Below are 24,225 nucleotides of genomic sequence, written 5' to 3' on the forward strand. Positions count from 1 at the left end.
CTATGCGCTGAAACGTGTTGGCAAATAAAGTATTTTTTTTTTCAGCTCCATTTTCTGACCATTTTGATCTCTCCATTTCGCAAGTGTTGCTGGTACTGTTCCAATATTTATTTTCGCCTTTCTTACACGCACCTTGTTGATCTTGTGACGTCGCACCAGAACAACTACACAACGTAAACTCCACAGTCACCAGATCTCAATCCAATGGAGCACCTTTGGGATGTGGTGGAAGGAGAGATTTGCTTCATCGTTGCGCAGCCGACAAATCTGCAGCAAATGTGTGATGCTTTCATGCCAATATGGAACAAAATATCTGAGGAATGTTTCCAGCACCTTGTTCAATCGTATGCCAGCTGACCTATCACATGACAGTTTTCCTGCATTCCTCCACCACCCCAACTCCTTACTCTGAAATATTTCCTATCCCAACCAGGGGTGGAGTACTATGGGTTCGGGCCAAATTTTGAGCTTGGAGCAACATCACCCTCAAACATCACACCCAATATGCATACCTTTTCTATATCCGATTATATGTAAGGGTGAACTTGTGAATTAAAGGAAATATTTATAATAATCAGCAAAGCGTATATGTGCACTGTGAAATGTGTTACTGTATTGGAATTGGAGTGTCACCTGAATTCCAACTAAATGAATAGTTTAGTGTATTTGTAATCTGCGTGGGTTGAACATTATTAGGCTGATTCGGGAATGTTGTGTAGAAGTGAACACGTGCCTCCGGTGCAATGCTAGACCTTACGGATGGGACATCAGAGGAAGCATCACAAAGACACTTCACATTTTCAAGTCTGTTTCACAAAAAAATGCATGTGCTCATTAAGAAACTCTTGTCTTAGAGACTTATCAGAAGAATCTTGGTGCTGTTGAGTACAAATAGTTCTCTGGCACTCACATTCCTCAAACCAAAGAGCAAACTAGTTTAAGTGACACAATACTGATACTAAGGGATCCTTGTTGGCCTTATCCAAGCTCTGGCCTCATACACTAAGCCTGCACATCAGAAATAAGTGTAGAATTTTTTTTCATGCTTCATATATTCATACTTCATGGCATGCGCATTTAAATGATCATGTATTTTATAGAAAGAGTAAAACATTAATTTAGTTTCAGAGGAAACCCATTAATGTACAGATAGCAAACTCACTGCATAAAACATTCAGTCACTTTACAAGCATATAAGAAACTTTTTAATTGTTTTTAAATTAAGCTTTTATTTTAGTTAAATTATGGTCACATTAAAATGGTCTTGAGTCAAGATTTAAATCAATTGAAATTCAATATTTATTTAGTGGGAAAATGATTTATATCAATAATAAAAAAAATATATATGTCTGTACATGTCTTTCCAACAGTTGTGGTGTGGTATCAATAGTGCAAAAATTGTGAAATTATCATTTCATTGTGTGCATTTAGGAAATTAATAAAAATGCTATAGCTATTAGAGACAAAATCATCCATTTTATTCCACAATGTTTAAATGTCATTTATAATGCTGCTATTGCTTAACACAATACATCATTTGAACCGTAGTAAAAATGACAATAGTGGTACTTTTTATTACTTTAATAAATAAAACAATTCTCCTTTGAAATACAATTTAAAGAAGTTAAACTTTTTAAAAGTCCACTAAGCTCTTAGTTGAAGAAACAGTTATAGTCCAGCTGGAGAAACTTTGCCTTGCTCTCTATTTCAACAAGTGCCCTTAATGCCCTTAAGAGACACTGCTACCACTCCACCATTCGCACGTCCTGTCCGCTAGAGATCTGTTAAAACGGTGATCTTTTTATGGTTCTCTTTGGCCTTAGTTGTGCAGTTGCATTGGGTTTCAAATACCTGCATGAGAATGTGGAGTGGTGGCATTCCGCTGAAGTGTGTTCACAACGCTCAATCCCTGCCGCACCTAGTTTACAAGGATACTATACAGTGCCAACAACACTGACTCAATGGCCATGCATGTTACAGGAACTACTCGGAACCAACAGGAATGTCAGACATGTCTGAATTACCCTAAATTGAATAGACCCTCAATTTGTATATGGATGTCCCTAATGCATATGCTGTAGCCTACAGACTTTGTATTATTTTCACAGTGAGTCATACATTGATTTAGACAGTAACTATTATTATAGCGCCTTTAAAATAAACTGCTTAAATATTTATCTCAGTTCCATGACCATTCTTCCAGCATTCCTCCACCTCCCCCGCAGACCTCATCTATTTTTATTCACTTCTGCTACTCTAATATTGAATAATAGATATTCTTATAGCCCAGAAGTATATAAGTGATGGTAAGCCAAATGTGTTTACTTTTATCCCTCTTAAGGATTATATGAAATTTGTGTTTCTGGGAGACACTTACTTTTCTATTTGTTGACAAAATAATCATATTTTGCAGATCATGCAAGTGGACTTTTAAATGCAACAGCCATTTTGTTTTTCTGGCATTGGTAGCTACTAAACGACCTTCTTAAAATCAGGAAAGCTATGTAAAAATCCCGAGCAATTTCTTTAAAATGATTTGACATGTCATTAATGTGACATAAAATATAGCCATATTTACTTAATAATATAATAAAAATTAATAAATTAAACTCACCAGAGCCTGTTATGTTGTTGAGCTGTTGGGAAAATGTAGAAAGAGGAACCTACTCCTAAATCTAATCGTAACCCATGTTACCTTGTATTACTCAGTACTTACTTTGGTAAGTACATTGAAAGTACTGTAAAAAATAAAGTGCAACCAATGTTTCTAGAAACAGTTGTGAAAAATTATAAAACATCAAATTAACCATATTTCAAGAAATAGTCATGTTTATTTAAAAATGTGTTGTTTTTTTTATTTAAAAAAAGGTAATCTATATGATGTATTAAATTATGGTCTGAGGGTCAGAACTTTTGATAAATAGAATAAACAAAAGCTTCTGTGGCATCTTAGTGGTTTTTAAACAATGCGAGTACCGGTATGTCACAACCGGATCAGTGGTATCTGGAGCATTCAGTACTGTGCAGATGGTATGTGCAATGACAAAAATGTGTTTTTCACCATTCAAACTAACAGTTGCCCAACCACATTTTGTAGCACCACAGAGTACCACAGCGAAAGCAGCCAACAAATAAACTAAAAAAATCACCTCTCAACTAGGACCAGACTGAGTAAAATGCTCTTTTTGTGCTCCTCTAGATTGCCTATGGCCGTACTGATTCAGACACCTGTTTGAAGCGTGAAGCAACTTTCATTATTGTGTTTTTGCTTCCATCACTATGAGGTTCTTCCTTAATTAATGGTGAGGCCTTAACACGTTTACAGCTCGAGGAGAGCTTTTGTTTCCCGCTTTCTGGTGAATGTATTTCATTACAGAGATACAATGAGAGAGGCAAGTTCATACCTGATGCCCAGACGCTAAGACTTGGATGTAACTCGAATAAATAAAAGTCAAAGACTCAACTCCAAAGTCATCCCTTAAGGCGAAAGTACTGCTCTTGCCACAACATGTGCACAAGCTCAATGCCACAGTCAAGCTTCATGCATTAGCCTACACTAAGCACACAAGGTGCTTTCCTCTCTCTAACACTTTCTTTTGAGGTTCGGTAATACATCCGTGGCCGTTCATGCAGTGCAGTCAACAGGAGCTTTGCTGAGTACACAGAGAAAACAGGTCATGCATGGGTGAATCTTCAGTTAGATGCACTTTTGGCTATTCTTGAAATCTTGCAAAATGAAATTTCTGTAGATGTTTCACTATGTGTGGAATTTTTATTGCGTGTGATGATAGTGTCATTTTTATTTCTGTCAAATCAATTTATTTCTGTATTAAATCAGTTTGGTAATGACACTAATCTACTCTCTGATCATGATGTAAGATTTTTTTTTTTTAAATGAATGTCATTTCTGATTTTCATATCACTCGCTCCAGCTCCAGAGATGTCCTTCCATGTCCCTTTTCATTTCTATCATTAAAAAAAAAACTAATGAAAAATGTGTTTGGTGTGATGCTATAATGACAACTCTTAGTTATAAAAAAATATTACAAATAGTACACATAAATACCAAATTAACTGGATATATAAAAAAAGTGAATAAAAGCGTAAACTTCGCATAAACAAAATTCTTTTTTTTAATGTATAGTCCAAAAGTCTAAAAACTGTAAATGCAAAATAGTAAATAATGACATATGTTTAAAGGTATTATAATAGACAAAAAAAAGGCAGATACTCAATCAATGAAGGCCTTCACTGTTTTTAGAGAAATAAAGTCAAGCCTGTGTATATAGTGAATGTATACAATTTCATTCCATTCATAAACTTTCATACACTGTAAACATTCACAATTGCTGAACAGTTTAGTGTCCATGTAGTTAAACTGTTACATATCTGCATTGACAGTCTCTTCTTGTAAGACTTGGAAGCTGTTTTCTGTTATGAATAGTGGCTAGGATGAAGGGATCCATTTGTGCCGCCAAGAGCTTGTGGTTGCAAGGTGGGTGACTAATAGTAATACTTTTCAAAGCATGCTAAATATATTACTTATCACTTAGAAATGTGGATGTACTACAGTTCATGAAATGAAACAAAAAAGAACTCTTACAATAAAGTCTTTATCGTATGCCAGAATGACAAATCATTTCAGAACAACAAATGCATTGCATTAACATTTCATTATGTTTGTTTCATTGGACATCTTTTCCAAACTTTCAGTACTATTCAACAAGACATCAGTTTCCTGTTGGACGTTTGTGGGTTAATTTAACTGAATATGCCTCAGTAGTGCTGAGAAATCTGAACAATCACTTCCGAAATACTTTTCAATCCGGGTTTGTGGGTGTCGCATGTTAAAGGGATAGTTCACTCTAACATTCTGTCATCATTTATTCACCCTCCTGTGGAGCACAAAGAAAGATATTTTGAAGAATGTGTCTACTTTTCTGTCCATACAATGAAAGTCAATCAGGTCCAATGTTGAAGTTTTTTTTTAAAATATCTTCTTTAATATCACACAGAAAAAAAGAAAGAAAGATTTTTTTTACAATCCCGAACAATCCCTTAACTGAAACTTTCAAAACATCCAGCTGAAACCTTTCTGTAGCCCTATGCATTCTTAGAAAGAACTGTGTGAAGGGAGTAGGGTGTGTGGCTCAAGACTGTAAGGCCAAACCCTTGCAAACACAACAGTTTGCTTGGAATATTTCACTGTTGACAAAACACACTTAAATCTTTTTTTCTCAGGGAATGTTTATGTCAAGTTTTTAATGATCTGACTGAAATCAGGGCTGTAGCTACCCACGATTTGACATTTGGTCCCCACAAATATTAAATATTTGATCACATCCTCAACTAAAACATAGTTTAGCTCAGCATATATAGTTCAAATATGAGATTGCCTATTATATGACATTAACAAATGCAGGTTTTTCGATCAAATCACTGTTGCTTTGGCAAGTCTGTCTGAATTAAAAGTTCTCCATGACGCAGAAGACCCCCAAAAAACATCCCAATTGATTCAAAACATACAAGAACATTTAAGTGCATCATGCCACAAAATGACATCTAAACACACAATCCTAGGCATCACTTTCAATCTTACTCTCTGTATCTGTAGTTTCGGTGTGTGTGGTTGTCATGCTGAGATTGTAGAACCTGTTTGGCGGCTCCACAAGCATATATCTGATGCAAACCCCATGACAGTGAGGATGACAGTCATATTCACCTGGAGTGTAGAGGTGTCAACATTAGCCGCTACAGATACATGAACGACTTTGGGTAAGTGGCTCACTCTCCACTTTTCGGTTAATTGCTGCTCATATAAAACATACAGAATCAGAAAGAACATCATAGTGTAATTTATCATCCTGCTCATGTTTTTGTGTTTAGGCATCTTTGCCTCTAATGTAAACTGATAAATTCACTTACTTGCAAGATGTAGAGGGACAAGTATGGAAAAAATATTAAAACTGTTCTGATATTGAAGCAGCTCCTTTAATATGTGCTTGCCTTTGCCCAGGTTGTTATAAATGTGAGTCTATTGAGGTTTTAGTGATTAATACTAGCTTACAAACTGAGAACATTCACAAAAATGTGAACAGGAGAAACATTGTTATTTTGCTAAGCTGAAATGTTTAGCACTGATTCATCATGCATCACGTGCAGGCTATAATTATACTAGTATTATGATAACAAATATGGCTTTTTAGCATCAGTTTTTTTAGAAGACACGTTATGATTCCAATTGCTGATTAAAGCCTTTATTGAGTAATTATATCATTCTGATATTGACACAAAAAATCTTCACCATATTGTCAAGACCATATAGCCCTTCCAATCACAGTCTGAATAATGTGCTTTAGACAAATTGAAAACAGACAATAAGGGGAAAAAAGCTAAAAGAGATGCAGAGGGAAAAACTCGTATAAAACTTTGCGTAGATTTCATCTTAAAAGTGTGCATGTGCACAAAAGTTTTCAGATTTATAAAGCCACGTATATGCCAGAACCTGCGCAAAATTCCTTTATAAAACCCAGTCAGTGGAAATACATGCTTCTCCACCCCGTCTATAACCATATAACCATGCATGGAGCAATGCCTGGTTTTAGTTCGCGTTTTTATATCATCACATTTAGGCTACTGTAACTCACTGTATTGTGGAATGAACACTACTTCCTTGGCCTGTCTCCAGTTGGTCCAAAATGCGTCAGCAAGACTTTTATTGGGCCTCCGTGAATTCACTCACATTACTCCTGTGTTAGCATCATTGTATTGGCTGCCTGTGCGGTTTAGAGTGGAGTTAAAAACCCTAGTCTTTGTTTTTAAGTCCCTAAACATCTTAGCCCCCTCATATCTATCTGAACTTCTATCCTTACATAACCCTTCTCGAGCTCTTCGCTCCGGTAGTCATAGATTGCTCACTGTTCCCAGAGTCAGATTTAAACAAAGAGGAGAACGTGCCTTTGCTGTTGTGGGCCCTAAACTCTGGAACAGGTTACCAGTTCACATTAGATTACAGATTTGAAATCTTCGCTCAAAACTCATTCTTTTTCCATTGCTTTCAATGTTCCTTATTTTTGTATTTGCCTTCAGTTAGTATTTTGATTTTCTTTTGCTATTTAGTTTGAAAATTGTCTCTGATTTTATTTGTGAAATTAGTTTTCTACTGCTTTTGCCTGTATTTATTTTATCCGATGTTGTAAAGCAGATTGGTCAGCTGCTGCTGTTTTAATGGTGCATTATAAATAAAACAAAAGTTTTACTATGCATATCATTTGTGCATATTTCCATCCACGTGATACCATGTTCGTACAAGACATTAGGAAAATATGAGATACAGACTATAAATGCCACTTGTGCAGTCAAATTACATTGTTAATTATTTTTATTATATATCTTGATATGTATGTGGAAAATTGCGTACACACAATCCAATGCCTTTTTTTGTGCATACGTAACGTTTATACACCAGGCCCCTGGTATTTATCTCCTCATCTTTCTTTCATCTGAACAAACTGGTTCTCCTCATTCTCCACAGTCCATCCATTCCTAAAGCATTCCTGACAAAAACCAGACGCACACAAAAACATACAAAATCTGTTAAAGAGACAGAATACCAGGTTAAAAAGCATTTTATTTTGAGTTAGGAGGTTAGGCCAGCTGTGTTTTACACTCTGAAATCTGAAAAGTTGGGCCTGTAGATGCTATATTTTGCACATTATGACAATTCTTCTTTATAAAAAAAAGACTTTGCAAGCCTATACGATGTTAGCTCAAACCTTAGTGAGAAATTGAAGATGTCATGATGTCATAAAGTCACATGTGCCCATGCGATTGGCTGCCAGGTTATAGACCTTTGATTTTACACGGCAAAGGGAGCAAATTTTTTTTTATAACTTGTCTTTAAGAAATGTGAATTTGCAAACAACATGGAAAAGTATCTTCCTATCTTATAGACCTTTTAACAAACACATTCTCACTATGAGGTGAGGTCTAGTCTTGTTGAACATCTGATTAACTAGAACTGCATTACAGCCGATTACATCTCTGTCTTGGAAAAACTGGAGGTGGTTCCTAACTTTTCACAAGCACTTCCTCTTTCCCTTCTTCAAAGCGCAATGTTTTTTTTTTTTTTTTAGTAAATATTCAAATAATTTATATTGATAAAAAAATGCAACTATTAACCAATTCATCTTTTAAAAACCTGTAACAGTGGTGCTTCATATTATCTTTATTCCTAGTCTATATGCAAGGCTACTGAACATGATGCAATATTGATGTAACAAGTGTCTAAAGGAGTGTGGGAAGCGGTTAAAGAGGCTGCAAGGAAGTAAATGCACACTTATGCCCATTTATAGAGCAACGATGTCATGACGATTGTGTGTAATAGCTGCTTTGTTCTGAATCAGCACAGCAGGGGGTTCTCTTGCTCTGAGGTGTGAAACTAGCCTCAAATTCAAATTCCGATAAGTCACTGTAGCCTACTTCCTTTGTATGTTGCTAAAAATACTAAAATAAAATGCTTGGTTGAATGACTTTAGGTCAGTCATTTCACGTGAAAATTTTAAATGTACATTTTAAGCAATATTTTCAATTGATTGCTCGCCCACATATTTCCCATCACCATTCCCACCATCGATCACCATTCCCAAATGATTACATTGTCTTGTTGTTTTTTGTTTTGACAGATCTCCTGAAAACTGGTTTTCATGACATGTCCAGTTGTATTTAAAGGAGTGAAGACATGATGGTAAGTACCCAGTCTTCAAAATAGCAATTTAAAGGTGCAATATTATCCCTATTACCTGACAGATGTAGTCAGATTTGTTTAGCCATTAAGAAGACAGGGCATGTCTGATTCAATGGTTAAGTCTGCTGGAAGTTTCAGCATGGCTAACAATCGTTTACAGCACCTTTAATTACATTTCACACATTCATTACACACACATTCACACATTCATTCACATTTCACACATTCATTCATTCTGATTACATCCTTGCCATGGCAGAGTAAAATATTTTTTTCCTGAAGCATATAATATTAAGTGTATATATGAGATTAAAAACAAAACCTTGTTTATGTGCAGAATGGAGAAACAAAGAGTGTAACTCTGGAGGGCACAGAGAAAGGAGGGGCCATCGTCACAGGAATCACAAATCCAGCAATTAACCTGCAGAAAGGTAAATAAATAACATAAAGTGAGCATGTATCCAATATGTTCCCTCAATCATACAAGCAAACTTCATAGATTCTGTAACATACCTTATCCTCTCTTTATGTTTCTTCCAGGACATCAGCTTGTTTCTGCAACAATTCATCTGGACCACCTTAGTAAAGATGATGTGCTAAAACTGATCAAAATCATTGAGCCCTATGACAACAACCTTGAACTTAAGACAACAAAAGACCTAAAAGCAGGAGTGGTAAGCAATCTTGTGAATTAAAAAAAGACAAAAATTGAAGCTAAATCATTGAAGCTATCATGTCTTCATCTCATCATGTCTTCATCTCTTCTTCCTCTTTAGTCCCCTGGTAATCTCCAATTGAACAGTGAGGCAGGATTTCAAGCACCAGGTGTTCAGGTTAATGGACTGAATGGACAGATAAATGCCCCAAGCCTCAAGGGTGGCATCTCAACCCCAACAGTAAATGCAGAAATGCCACAGATTGAGCTAAAGAATGCCACACCAAACTTCAGCCGCCCAGGGTTCAAAATGCCAACTTTTGGCATGTCTGCACCAAATCTCGAAGGAGCAGGTCTGGATGGCAGATTAGAAGCACCTGATGTCAGTGTCTCCACCCCTAGTCTAAACACTCCGGATGTTTCTATTAATGTGGATAAACCTGAATTGAAGACCAAAACGTCCAGGTTCAAAAAGCCCAACTTCAATCTACATGCTAAAAAACCAAAGGTTGATGGTGATGTGAATTTAACCACCCCAGACATAAACACTGACCTAAAAACCCCTAAGCTAAGTCTGTCAGGCCCAAAGATTAATGGAGAAATGAACACCCCTGAAGTAGACATGACCTTGGCAAAAACTGAGCTCAGTGGTCCAAACCTTGACATCGAAACACCAAAAGTAAATATTGAACCTCCATCTGGCAAGTTTAAATTTCCCAAATTAAAGAAAGCAAAAACTACAAAAGTAAAAGTACCAGAGGCAAGTGTTGATGCAAATCTAAATACACCAAATCTTGCGCTTTCTGCCCCAAAATTAAATGCAGATGTCAGTGCACCAAATGTGGACGTTGATCTACCAAGAGCCAATCTTGAAGCTCCAGACTTTGATATAAGTGCTCCCTCTGGCAAAATAAAGTTTCCAATATTTAAGAAACCCACATTTGGGCAAAAAGTTAAAGCACCACAGTTTGGCTTAGATGCCAATGTATCAAAACCTAATTTGAGTCTCTCAGCACCAAAGATAGATACAAACACAGATGTTAATGTAAAACCACCTGATATAGATGTTAAAGCTCCATCTGGAAAGCACAAGTTCTCAACTCTTAAAATGCCAAAGCTAAACTTACATAAATCAAAGTTGAAAACTCCAGATCTAAATGCAGGGATACAAGCATCAGACTTGAACATGTCGGCTCCTAGGGTAGATATGAATCTGCCAAAAGCTGAACTGGAAGGACCGAATCTAGATGTCAAGGCACCAAACCTCAACCTCTCTGCACCGGATCTAGACATTAAAACTCCAGCTGTTGATGTGCAGGCACCAGATATTGACATAGAAGCTCCATCTGGAAAGCTTAAGATGCCGCATGTTAAACTGCCTAAAATAAATCTATCTGGGCAAAAAAATAAAGGTCCAGATGTGGACCTCAATGCACAGGGAGATCTCCAAGCACCAAACCTCAACCTCTCTGCACCGGATCTAGACATTAAAACTCCAGCTGTTGATGTGCAGGCACCAGATATTGACATAGAAGCTCCATCTGGAAAGCTAAAGAAGTCACATTTTAAAATGCCTAAAATAAACCTATCTGGGCCAAAAATGAAAGGTCCAGATGTAGACCTCAATGCACAGGGAGATCTCCAAGCACCAAACCTCAACCTCTCTGCACCGGATCTAGACATTAAAACTCCAGCTGTTGATGTGCAGGCACCAGATATTGACATAGAAGCTCCATCTGGAAAGCTAAAGAAGTCACATTTTAAAATGCCTAAAATAAAGCTATCTGGGCCAAAAATGAAAGGTCCAGATGTAGACCTCAATGCACAGGGAGATCTCCAAGCACCAAACCTCAACCTCTCTGCACCGGATCTAGACATTAAAACTCCAGCTGTTGATGTGCAGGCACCAGATATTGACATTGAAGCTCCATCTGGAAAGTTAAAGAAGCCACATTTTAAAATGCCTAAAATAAACCTATCTGGGCCAAAAATGAAAGGTCCAGATGTAGACCTCAATGCACAGGGAGATCTCCAAGCACCAAACCTCAACCTCTCTGCACCGGATCTAGACATTAAAACTCCAGCTGTTGATGTGCAGGCACCAGATATTGACATAGAAGCTCCATCTGGAAAGCTTAAGATGCCGCATGCTAAACTGCCTAAAATAAATCTATCTGGGCCAAAAATGAAAGGTCCAGATGTAGACCTCAATGCACCGGGAGATCTCCAAGCACCAAACCTCAACCTCTCTGCACCGGATCTAGACATTAAAACTCCAGCTGTTGATGTGCAGGCACCAGATATTGACATTGAAGCTCCATCTGGAAAGCTAAAGAAGCCACATTTTAAAATGCCTAAAATAAACCTATCTGGGCCAAAAATTAAAGGTCCAGATGTAGACCTCAATGCACAGGGAGATCTCCAAGCACCGGACCTAGACCTGAAAGCTCCAGAGCTCAGTCTTTCAGCACCCAAAGTGGAGGGCAAATTTAGTGCTCCAGATGTGGATCTGAACTTGCCAGATGCTAATATCAAAAGTCCAAATGTAGATCTCAAAGCCCCGGACATTGACTTAAATGCTCCTAAAATAGACATTGATGCCCCCTCTGGCAAAATCAAGCTACCTCACTTGAAGTTTCCCAAGTTTGGCATTTCTGGTAAAACACCAAAATTAGATGCACCTGATGTAGATGTGAACATCCCAACAGCAGAAGTCAAAGGGCCTAATGTAGATGTTAAAACACCTGATCTTAGTCTTTCCACACCTAAAGTTGAAGGTGACATTGCTGCTCCCTCTTTAGACTTTGGTTTGCCAAAAGCCAACTTAAAAGCTCCAACTGTGAACATTGGGGGAAATCTAAAGTCACCAAATCTTCCCACTCCACATGTAGACATAAACTTGCCAAAAGCAGAGCTTGAAGGACCCGATGCGAACCTAAAAGTCCCAGACGTTGACATTAATGCTACATCTGGAAAATTTAGGATGCCACATTTCAATTTGCCAAAACTGAATCTGTCTGAGCCAAAAGTAAAAGGGCCTGAGCTGGATGCTAACGCAGATCTAGATCTCTCGGTTCCCAAACTTGAAGGAAAATTAAATGCACTTGGTGCTGACCTAAATCTTTCCAAAGCTGAGATCAGTGTGCCTGATGTAAATGCAACTTTACCAAAAGCTGAAGTCAGTGTTCCCAGTGTAGATGTCAATTCCCCAGACTTAAAGGCTCCATCTGGAAAGCTGATTACAATTAAGAAACCAAAAGTTGACATTTCTGGTCCTGAAGTGAAGAGTCCTGGGATTGACTTAAATGCAGAAGCTCCTGATCTCAGCCTCTCATCTCCAACAGTTGATACAGATGTCAAAGTCCCAGATGCTGATATAAAGCTTCCCACTGCAGATGTTGACATCAATACTCCCGAAGGAAAACTGAAGCTCCCAAAAATCAAAAAGTTGAACTTGTCTGGTCCAAAAGTTAAGTCCCCCGATGTTGACATTGCTGCTGATCTAAGAGGGCCAGATCTAAACCTATCTGCACCTGGGATTGGTACTCCTGATGTTGACATGAGCCTACCCAATGCTGGGGTTGATGTAGATGTTCCCACAGCAGACATTGACTTCACTGCTCCAAAAGGAAAGCTGAAATTCCCAACATTCAAAAAGTTGAACCTGTCTAGCCCAAAAGTCAAATCTCCTGATGTTGACATTGATGCTGATGTAAGTGGACCAGATCTAAAGCTATCTGCACCTGAGGTTTGCAGTCCTGGTGTTGACTTGAGTCTACCAAATGCTGGGGTTGATGTAGATGTCCCAGGCATCAATGCTGAAGCTGAGGGCTCCAAACGTGGGATAAAATGGCCCTTCAAATGGCACAAATCAAAGAATGAGGATATAAATATACCTATCTTCAAGACTCACAGCTTGCCAGACAGCAACATTGACAATATCTTGAAAGAACTCAGTAGAGCAGTTGACTACAATACTGACCCTGCGGAAACCATTACTGATGAGGCTGCCTCGGTCTCAGTCAAGACAAATCTGAAAGCTTCATCTCCATCTGTTGGGGTCAATGAACAGACAGTAGCTGTAGATATCCTGGAAAGGCTGAGGTTGTCTAATGCACGTACCTCAAGCCCAGATTTCAGCATATCCCCAGAACCAAGCAGCCCTACAAAAGTGAATAGAGGAACATTTAAAGTCACAAAGCCTGATGCTGATAAGGACTATCCAGTAGTTGATACTACTAGCAAGGAAGATGATGCCAAGATGACCTTCAGCTTGAACAACATGCTTGGTTTGTTATCAAATTAAACTTCAAGTAAAACCTTGTTAGTGTGGTTCCATATCCACAGCATATAGATAATGGATATGTAAAATAATATGTAAAAAAAACCACCAACTGTTTACTTTAAAAATGGAAAGAGTATTAATGGAGAAGCATTATAGAATTTGACAGAGATGTAATTATTTTTATATTCAGTTAAATACATAATTGTATAATAATCTCTCTAAATGTTTAACGATTGTATTGTCTCAAAATATTAACAAGAAGATGAAAGAAAAAAATACACTGAATCTATAATTTGTCTATTTTGCCACTGTTTTTGTAGTATGTAAGTATGTATGTATGCATGTATTATTATCTAATATATATATGTCTTTTGTTTACACCTCTTTCCATTACAGTTTTATAATTTTACAAAGTATTGAAAAAAAAAAAAACCCAAACAAGTCCACTTCTTGCATCTATTAAAAACCACAAAAAAATTGTGGCATTCTGTCTTTTTAATTAGCCATGTGCCTACCATATTTACAAAGGCACAATTCTCTTAAAGTACTTTAATAAAGTTTATCATATGAACAACACATGGCTAATTTATTTTAATGCTTACTTCAGATTTGATTATGTCACACTGTTATGCGGGATGCCTTAAATATAAACTAAAAAAAAGAAACTCTAAGGATATGAAAAATGGATACAGTACAGCAAAACATCTACAATTATTTGTTTAGTTTTTCACCTCTTCTGACATCAACTATGCCAATAGTTCATAATGTATTCTTGATGAAAAAAACATTTTGTACCTATTGACAAACATAATTTTAACAAATATTTAGATACTGTGCATATAAATGTTTTATTTTTTTACAGAGAACCTCTGATGCACACAAACAGATGCGGCTTTAAAATTCAGACACAGGAAATTAAAAGCTAGGTAGAGTACAGAGCACAAAACCAAACACTTTTTAAAGAAGACAAAAAGAATCTTGTTTAGAAGAGGTAATGTTGTCAAAACCTACCCTATTACCTGCATTGTGATTGATATTTGACCATGAATTCTGAAACCGCAACGAGCTGCATTTTTTAAACTATCAAATATTTGCGATAACCAAATTTAAACCAGCTCAGACTGTAAGTTCCATCAACTTCCAATCCAGACCCATGGTTCTCTGCAGTTATACTGCTATTTTACTGCTCCTTTCTCAGAGACATTCTAAATCTTTTTTAAAGACTCCAAATAATAGGGCGAAAAATAATTTAAGTGCCATTCATACCAACCGTGATACTAAATTCAAGTGCTCAGTAAGCAGTGCAATGAGAATTTGAATATATATCAAAATGTTTTATATGTTACTTAAATCTAAATGTTTAATCTTTAACTGACTACTTCACAAACCCTCCCTATGAGTCTCATTCATAGAACACGAGCAGAACGAATTTTAGTGTACCGTAAATAGTAAAACTTTTCTTACATCTTGCATTCAATTCAACAAATGGTTTACAGACAAAGGCCAATAATCAAAGCACACCATCCTGTACCATATACCTGTAGCTAGGACTATATTTAATTAAATCAATCCCAAGGTTAAACTTTTTTTTTTCTACCTCATCAAATCTCTTGTCTTTTATGTTGTTTTACTTTTTAAAGACTTGAATTAACTGCAAAATAGCTGTAATCTATATGTGATTTGGCATCAATCAAAATTATGAACTACCTCTAACCTCATATTTTCCTGGGATATAAATGCCTTATTGCAATAGGAGCTTATAGGAAGCTGAACTACAGCTGAAATGAAGGAGATTCAGTTTTTGTGTCCTGACCAGCCACACATTTGTGATTGATTAAATAGGCTATTACTAGAATGCAGGCAAGACTAAAGGTGAGAAACCATCTCAAATGACTCAACATCACAAATGTTACTAAGGACACTTCATAAAACCACCAACAGTGGCACAACACACAGATGGCTGTTTGTATTAAAAATAAATTAAACAGTGTATGACTGGATTGACAGAGACTTTCCAGACGTGTAGTCACACCTGAGTGGTCTTTCCATTTCCTCCTTAAGTGCTGATGCGTCACTGCTTATATTTGTTGATCACCCTTCAATCGCATAGCTAATATCTGTATTTCAAAGATGTGAACCAATCTGTGACACTTGGAGTGATGAAATCAGCCAAAAGTTCAAAATAATCTAAGTCCAGTGTACAACCTTGTAAACGCTGTCTTTGCACCACCACTCTTCAGTAGTGTGTGTTCTGACCTGCTGTCCATCCCTGCAGTCATGAATTTCAGATTCTACGAACACATTTCATTCATTAAGGTCCAGTTATTATTAAGTCCCAGCTAATGAGCCTTCTGCCAGCGCGAGGGCCAGTCGTTCTCCAACCACCTCTGGAGCAATCGGAGCACATCGATGCGCTGGTAAAGCTGGCAAAGTTCGGTGAGCTCCGTGACAGGTTTCTGGTTGTAGCGCAGGAGGAACTCTTGAGTGGGACTCTGGTAGGTGGGACCGTGTGTGCGCTGCTCTAGAAGCGTGAGCTCGTCGTAGCTCATCCCCCAGCGGCTTGCAAAGTTCTTCCAGTTTTTGACAGTGCAGTGAGTTGGATCCAGCTTCAGCCTTAGGGTGTACAGAAGGTCTTCGTCGTTCATCAGATCACTGATTTTGGGTGTAGGGGCAGAACACAAACATTCCTTACAGGACTTATGTTCTTTACTAAAGTCTAGAGAGTGGGGAAAGAAAAGCAGACATTATGGGATATATCCAACATTTTAATTCAACAGTAACAATACTTATACCTACATTAGTTAACATGAACTACAATAAACAATATTTCTACAGCATTTATTCAAATGAGACAATGCTAATTTCAACATTTACTAATGTATTTTTAAAATCAAAAGTTGCATTTATTAACATTAATTAATGCACTGTGAACTAACATGAACAACTATATTTTTACATACAGTAACAATAATAAATAAATGCTTTAAAAAATATATATTTCTCACTGTTAGTTCATGTTAACCAATGCATTTACTAATGTTACCAAATGAGACCTATTGTAAAGTGTTACCATTATATATAATATCTAAAATAATCTTTAAATATTTTTGATGCACGATTTCAGTTCAGTAAAGTATTTCGACAGAATTCTAAATTCATTGTTGAAACTTTAGTGTGAATGTGATACACAAACAGTAGATTACTACACAGGAAAGCAACATACATTGTAACAATCAAATCAGCAGATTTTAGAGATTTTCTTTTAATTAATCGGCTAATTATTCATGCTCATTTGCTTGAATCAATTGAGATTTACCTTTACCTCATCATCTAATGCTCACTAAAAGCTAATCTTTAAAATCCCCCTGTAGTCAATAATTTGATCCCTTAAAACTCATATTTGATATTTAAAAGTTTTTTTTTACTTGAAAAAAAAAAAACTTCATGCCTTAAAATAACTTGAATTTAACTCATTAGCCAAATGATTGGTTAAAAGGTAGTTTGTGACGTCAGAAACAACAGTGATTTCAAACCGCGTTTTTGAGTCTCTCTTTGTTTCACTGCAGTTTTAAGGAGAAAATACTCAGCAATGGTGTTGACTTATGAATTTGCACATGGCTTGTCTTAAAGCATATTAAAACATTACATAGAAATATAAACAACATTAAAAGCTTGATTTTCACCACAAGGGGGACTTTAAAAGGTACACTATTGGCGCTTTTCCATTACCAGTACCAGCTCGACTCGACTCGCCTTGGCTCGCCTCGACTCGGCTCGCTTTTCGCTCCGTTTTCCATTGCAGAAAGTACCGCCACAAATAGTACCCGGTCGTCATAGCGACGCATTTCGTTCCTCGTTGCCCCATCAAGCTCTCGCTGGATCCTCTCTTCGGCAACCAAACAAAGGAATGTCTGCACCTCCTCGTTTGACCACGGCGTATTCTTCCGAGTTGCCATAATAATAGTAGTAAGTTTAGTAACTATCTCTGGCCAAACTATTTAAAATACTCCATCTGGCGCGTGCAATGATGACGCAGATTCCCTGTGACCAATCAGCAGTCGGCATTGTTTTCACGTCACATTTTAGTATCGGCTTAGCTCGCCTCAGCTCCTCAGAACCTCGCCGGAGGTGGTACGAAAAAAAGTACCCGAAAGCAGGTACAGGTACAACTTTTACACAGTGGAAAACCAAACAAAGGCGAGTCGAGTCGAGCCGAGCCGAGCCGAGGCGAGCTGGTACTGTGTAGTGGAAAAGCGCCATATGTAAATTTCGCGGAAGAACTTGGTAGTCGGCGCTATTTCTCTCTGTGTATGTATATGACGAGTAACGCAGGTACTGGCCTACTCCGAAGCGGTTGTTTGTTGTCCTGCCCGGTCTAAAATATAAACACTGGTATCAACACACATATAAACCCGGTCCGAATATAAACACTTAATATAGGTGTACCGTAGTGTACATGGTTTGGAATATAGATTCATGTTGTACTTGCTCATCAGGTAAATTTGAGCAACAACAAAAAAGGTACATACTGTACTTTTAAATAATAATTTCTTAAACACTGTTAATTTTACAAATTTGTTACAATGTACATGTTGTGATCACTATAAAACTAATATTCTACCACTGATACATACCTGATGAAACAGAAGCCGATGGGATAAATTCTGTACCGTCATTTTCCACAGGCTGGGTGAAAAAGAATAGATGTTAAGGCTTATGTATAAAAAGAAGGCTCTATTAACACACTTAGCACAAATACATTAAAATAAGGGCTACAGAGCAAGTGAACCCACACCCCTAAAGAAAACTCAACTGAAACATATGAAACAAGAAGTAGGGGGAACAACCGCACAGTCCCGAGAAGTGGAATAAACTGTAGCCTTTGGCATTTACACAAAAACCACATTTCTTACACAGCCCACATCACACAAGAATCAGTACACCACACAGTGTGTAGTTTGCATCTATAAATAAGGATGTTGTCAGAAATGAGTACGTGACTTCAGCAAATAATGATAGAAAGTGATCAGACCCAACTATATGCAAAGAAATGATATCAGGCAACTAAAAGATCACATGACTCACCTGTCGTATTCGGCCCACCGCTGACGTCAGATAACCAGGGGGAAGAGAGCTGAGCTGTAGGGTTACAGGATCTGTAGAGAATCAGAAGTCAAATTTCTATGAATATATATGCTGATCTTTTATTAACAATTAAAAGTTCCAATTGAACACGATTAAATGGAAAGTGTGGAGGCTCATTAAAAGGTCACCATTCTGAATAACTGAACTGAGATCAGCAGACTTGATTCAATAAGCAGACACAAAATAAACATTCAGCGTATGACAGAAGCAGCAACAATATAAATAAACCATAAATACCTCTGATACCTTGTGGATCAGTGACCTGAACAGGGTAATTTGACCTTAGAGACTGAAACACACAAAAGAAAACATCAGCAAAGACCCCCAGAGGTCAAACTTGCATCACACACATCTGAATCAAGACCTTAGAGGTAAACAATACACCTTTGTTTCTCTTTCTACATGTTGGGACACATTTGAAGAGAGGAGGTGCGTACAGTGAAGGGGGGGAAATTAAACTTTCAGATGTGTGGATAAATGAGCAGAGAACATGCTAGAACAAACCTCTGAGGGCGTCACACAACAAGGTAAGAGTGTGGGTTTCAAACCTGCTGCTCCCATCCAATGCTACTTTGATATCATGTATGAAAATCATGTCTAACCTACATAATCAGTGGCATTTGATCACAATATGAAAGACGACAATGTTTACAACTCATGTAGTCTGTCATAACAAACCAAAACTAAACATCACATATGATTCAACTGTGTCAGTGCAGTGGGTATTACCCAACGTCATCAATCCATGACATTCCACCCAAATTTTCTTTCAAAGTTTTCAAAGACCTTTACTTTACAAAAGAAAATCTAAGGTTTGTTTTTGAAAACAAAAAAAAAAAAACATACCATCTCTGTAATGAAGGTGCTGGGGTCAGTGTCCTCCACCGGTTCAGAAGCCACTCTCCCTGCAAAAATCCCAAAGGTCAAACACGCATCACATCAACATTGGTGCGTCAGTGTTGCATGTTAGACTACATCACACTGAACAACATCCTATTTTCCATTTGTGAATCTAAATAAACAGAATTTGTGCTAATATATATAAATATTTGGCACGAAAGAAAAGGTACAGGTTGAGACAAACGGCGATGATATGCAAGAACAAAATGTGACCAGTGCGATGGCATTTGATTAGTTTCTATTTAAAGAGAAACTTTAAACAAATCCAAACATTGAGTTCCAAAATCATCAGTTAAATATCTCATTTTCAAAAACGAAAAGAACCTATTATTGTTTTGTCGCAAAAAAAGGCTCCTTCACTATACGAGTTACTTGCCGGATTCCAAAAAGTCGAGCAGTAGCAGATCACAAACACTCCTCAGAAGCTGTAGGACAATTACGGAACCAACAAACAGCATTAAGAAACAGAGAAGATTGCTAGTAAAAATGACTAAGTGACTGTGAGAGGAAGGAAGTGTGAGAGATGCGTGTGAGTTTGTGAAAGCCTCTGTGCATGTGTAATTCAGTGGCAACGCTGTCATGTGGCAGATTCAAACACAGATCTCTGCTTTCATGGCACAGAGACAATGATGATGCCATTCAATGTGATCGCCCCAATTTGCTGTGCCAAAACAACGCTGAGCTTGACTGCTACAGCAAGTAGCAACAGACAACTAACCAAAGTTTGAATGGTGCTTGCCTTATTAAATATTGATTAGCTTTGTACAGTCGAGAAATTGTTTAATTTTAATGTCTGGGGAATGACGAATTGTGTTTGTACTATATTTTAAGAGTTAAAGTCGTCATGAAATAAAATTCATTCTACATATATAAACGTATGTTATTGATCCTATTGTGAACGATTTATCCATGCAGGCGTTCTAGTTTTACCTTTTTTTTAACCTGTGCAATGACAGTTTCCTCTGGTGACATGCAGGAATTCTCGAATCATTTGGTCTGGATAAGCCCCTCCCCTTTCTTGAGGCCCGGCTTAGCCCCCGCTGCGATGATCTTGATCTGAATGACTTTTATTATTAAATTAATATTACAATTAATTTGCCCCGCAATAATTTCATAGCGCATCACTGCATAACCAATGAGTTGCAATGAAAATAAAATGTGTTAGATTACTTAGTTTACTCATTTAAAAAAACAAAACAACCTTATTTAACAAATAAATTAAGACCGTTATATACCATTATCAGAACATTTTGAAGTATATTTTATATTTCACTTTCTAAATAAAGTGAATAATTGGCTGGGGTTGAGACTTTTTAATAACTTGCAATTTCATGTTGTGACGTGGCATTTTTCTTGAGCAATTGTTAAGGGGGTCCTCAGACTTGCAGTTCGAACAGATTCAGTATTCCTTCAAATGAAGACAAACTGTGAAATGCAAACCATAATATTACGCAAACCTGCAATAATTAAATATTAAATAACACAAATATACTTTATGTATTTATTCTCACTTTATTAACCAGCGTATTTGCTGCTGACCTTTGACGATCCAATTCAACCATAATAATCAGCTAAAATTAGGCTACTTTAGAATAACATTTGGGTTTAATTGTTTTGTTTTGAATTTTCTTCTCATGCACCCTATTCTTCTGCGATCTAGAATGAAAGGTTTGTTTGAGCTGCACTCTCTACTGTACACGCGTGCTTCTGCATTTCCTTCAGCCTGAGGCTTATTCATTTCACTTTTGGCGTGAAAGGGTTTTTATATATTTTTTGTTATTAAAAAACAAAAAGAAAAACAAACAAGCCAGCAAGCCCAGGTGAGAAAAAGTAACATAATACATTACTTTAATTTTTTAGGAAGTAACGCAATATTGTAATGCATTACTTTTAAAAGTAACTTCCGCCAACACTGACCCAGTATGATGCTAGCCCTGAAGTGATGACAGCATTGGGTTAATAATAGGCACTTGTTGGAATAGTCCAAGTTCCTGCAAAATAAGTATCTAAAGCATTTTTTTTTACTTTTATCATTCATCTCTTTTTCAAGATAAAGCATAATAAAATGTAACTTCCATTATACAGAGTTATGTTAAAGGGACAGTAGAGACACAACTTCAGACAGAAAAAACTTCCTGTCTGTTTCCTAAGGTTGGTGAGGGAAAAGATCGATCATGTAGACTGGCTATCACCCCAGTCTCGCCTACACCAGACAGCTTAACCACAGTTGTACCACACAATGTTGTGTGCATTCATATCCACTGTTGCTGCTTCGCACGAAAGACAGGCAAACCCAATTCAGAGGAATAAAGAGGTTCCTAAACACGGTATGAAATATAAAGGGTATTTTCTAAGAAATCCATTAGCTGAAACAGGATGTTGGGTGTCAGAAGTGAAACGCACTTTCTAATGCAATGATGGTGACTGCAGAAAGTACATGCAGGGAAAAAAACAAAACAAGAAACAAACTCTGATGTAGCCTGAGCATCAAACCGGAAAGAGTGCCTAGCAACTTGAGGTGATGATGTTATCTCTGGAAAGATATTCACTTATTCTGCCCCACTACCAAAAAATACCCAACACTAATAAAAAAAAGCTTATGCAAAATTATTTGATATCAGTATGTGCTACAAATGTGTTTCATCCTTCACAGAGGTAGAGAGATAAACTAAAACTCATGGACAGATCTATCTACAGGTGCCACATTTAGCCCCAGTCAGTAGGCTACTGCAGACGAATCCAAACCTGTGCAGCCTGCATCTATTCATGAGTGTTTCTGCTCAGCCAGGGAATGCAGAGAGCGTGTAGCTGCTTGCTCGGGATGCACTTGAACAGATAAAATGTAAACCACATCATAATATAATCCTGCAGGGCAAAACCCTCTGCACAGATCTTCTTCTGCATGGCCACCCAGACACTAGCAGAAGCAACACAAACAAATACTGTAGTATAAACCCGGTCACCCCTACATACAAAGAAGAAAGGCCTTTAAAAATCAAAACAGCAAGTTTTGGTAACTCAAACAAACAAATAATTAAAATTAAACACGACATCCGTATAGCTGAAGTCACACCATAGACTACTGTGATAAAGTCCACCTGAGTTGCACTTGATGCGTCCTTATATCCTAACTGCAAATGCATTTGTCTACTTATGTTTACATAACAACTAAAGACCTTAGTTCTTATAGTATCGTTTGCTAAAGCATTAATTAGAAAAACTCAAACCAAGAAGGCCTACTTAAAGACCGCGAGAAAACAAGAGAGAGAAAAAACAAGCGTCCATCACTTTGCCACTCCGGTATAAAGCACATGTTTTCTCCAGAAACAAAGAAAGTTTAGTAAAGATCACGCAGTTTTACTTACCAAATGGCTCGCTAAACGCCTTCAAACTCGTCATGTTCACTGCGATTGTTTCAAACATAGGAAAAGTTCGCTGATGACCTTTACACGATAACTGGATGAAAATGTGTCGGGACAACACCGGTGTTTCCTTCACCTGTGAGCGTGTTGCGCGTGCTGTCCTGGCAGAAAGGATCTACACAAAAGCCTTCAAACTACCTGAGCCAAGTTTTCTTGAACAGCATAACAGAAATCTACTTGTGTGATGACGTGAGCTATGGGAGAGCAGCGCTTGAGCATGTCTCTCCCACTCAAGGAAATTGCGTAGATGCGCGAGCATTTACGCCACAAATAACGCCATAATTTCTCACCTCTGCCTCTGACAACAAACGTGAAATTTCCCAAAAGGTCATGAGTTTAAAGATTCCCAGGGAACACAATGTACTTGCTTTGTAGAAATGTATCTGTCAAATGTAAACAATACATTGTTAATGAATATTAGATGGTTTGATCAATATATCTCAAGTGTATTCATGAGGATAAAAAAGATCGGAACAATGAAATGCAATTAAAATATAATTGCTTTTTAAAAAAAAATAAAAAGTAAAAAATAAAATATTTTCTTTGCAAAGTGACTTCTCAAACGTATCACCTAAACTTTCAAAAATATATTAGTTAACTGAGCTAATTTGTGAAAAACTTTATTTTTAACTTAATTTGGAAAAAAGAAAAGAAAAAAAAAAGCAATAGGAGGCCCCCCCTACATGTAACAAACAATGCAGCTTCTCTCAGTTATGACAGCTAGCCTACTTACATTTTATTACTATTACTATTAGGCCTACTTTTGTCTGTGTCAATTTAAACTCGTTGCGTGGCCTATTAGGCCTATTGCTAACTTGCTGGGCGTATTACCAAAAATAACCCCTGACCCATTATGTGTAATACAGCGGTTGGAAAAACCTCCCTTAAAAATAGGCTAGGCCTACTAGTTTCAGTTTGTGTGTGTACTTTTTTAATTTTTTTGAGTGACAAATGTCCTCACATACAGTTGAATATTTAATGAAAACAGACTTGTGAGAACATTTTACTCTAAAAGGGAATATAAATCGGCCAAAACAAATTATCATTAACTCGACATAAATCAATGGCAGTC

The 24,225-nt window shown here is 37.3% G+C and overlaps 2 protein-coding genes across 3 annotated transcripts; one reads left to right on the forward strand and one right to left on the reverse strand.

Annotated features, from left to right (window-relative positions):
- Positions 1 to 5,687: 5,687 nt before the first annotated feature.
- On the forward strand, positions 5,688 to 13,707 carry si:ch211-125o16.4 (neuroblast differentiation-associated protein AHNAK). The gene is made up of 5 exons (XM_056234985.1): positions 5,688 to 5,775; positions 8,685 to 8,746; positions 9,084 to 9,177; positions 9,287 to 9,420; positions 9,523 to 13,707. The coding sequence occupies exons 2-5, from the start codon at positions 8,741 to 8,743 to the stop codon at positions 13,705 to 13,707; spliced, it is 4,419 nt and encodes a 1,472-aa protein (XP_056090960.1). The 5' UTR covers positions 5,688 to 5,775; positions 8,685 to 8,740.
- An 808-nt stretch (positions 13,708 to 14,515) lies between these two features.
- On the reverse strand, positions 14,516 to 23,333 carry edaradd (EDAR-associated death domain). 2 transcript variants are annotated; one of them, XM_056235115.1, is made up of 6 exons: positions 23,097 to 23,333; positions 19,678 to 19,736; positions 19,078 to 19,120; positions 18,772 to 18,842; positions 18,321 to 18,372; positions 14,516 to 16,402 (listed from the first exon to the last, which is right to left on the reverse strand). In XM_056235115.1, exons 1-6 carry the CDS (start codon positions 23,152 to 23,154, stop codon positions 16,026 to 16,028), a joined length of 660 nt encoding a protein of 219 aa, XP_056091090.1. In that variant the 5' UTR covers positions 23,155 to 23,333; the 3' UTR covers positions 14,516 to 16,025. The 2 variants fall into 2 exon arrangements, with proteins under 2 accessions (XP_056091090.1, XP_056091089.1); XM_056235114.1 differs by having other exon boundaries at positions 19,069 to 19,120; positions 23,097 to 23,332.
- Between the last annotated feature and the right edge of the window lie 892 nt (positions 23,334 to 24,225).

This window comes from Rhinichthys klamathensis, unplaced genomic scaffold (genome assembly GCF_029890125.1).
Source record: "Rhinichthys klamathensis goyatoka isolate OS25496 unplaced genomic scaffold, OSU_Roscu_1.1 h1tg000412l_1, whole genome shotgun sequence".
NCBI lineage: Eukaryota > Metazoa > Chordata > Actinopteri > Cypriniformes > Leuciscidae > Rhinichthys > Rhinichthys klamathensis.

Bases quoted from the DNA above. Each gene is read 5' to 3' on its own strand.
- si:ch211-125o16.4 (XM_056234985.1), top strand. The intron at 9,178-9,286 runs GTAAATAAATAA...TGTTTCTTCCAG, and splicing joins AGCAATTAACCTGCAGAAAG to GACATCAGCTTGTTTCTGCA. The intron at 9,421-9,522 runs GTAAGCAATCTT...CTTCCTCTTTAG, and splicing joins AAGACCTAAAAGCAGGAGTG to TCCCCTGGTAATCTCCAATT.
- edaradd (XM_056235114.1), bottom strand. From the start codon at position 23,154: ATGTTTGAAACAATCGCAGTGAACATGACGAGTTTGAAGGCGTTTAGC. The intron at 18,373-18,771 runs GTGAGTCATGTG...TTTTTCACCCAG, and splicing joins CGGTGGGCCGAATACGACAG to CCTGTGGAAAATGACGGTAC. The intron at 16,403-18,320 runs GTATGTATCAGT...CCCACTCTCTAG, and splicing joins ATCGGCTTCTGTTTCATCAG to ACTTTAGTAAAGAACATAAG.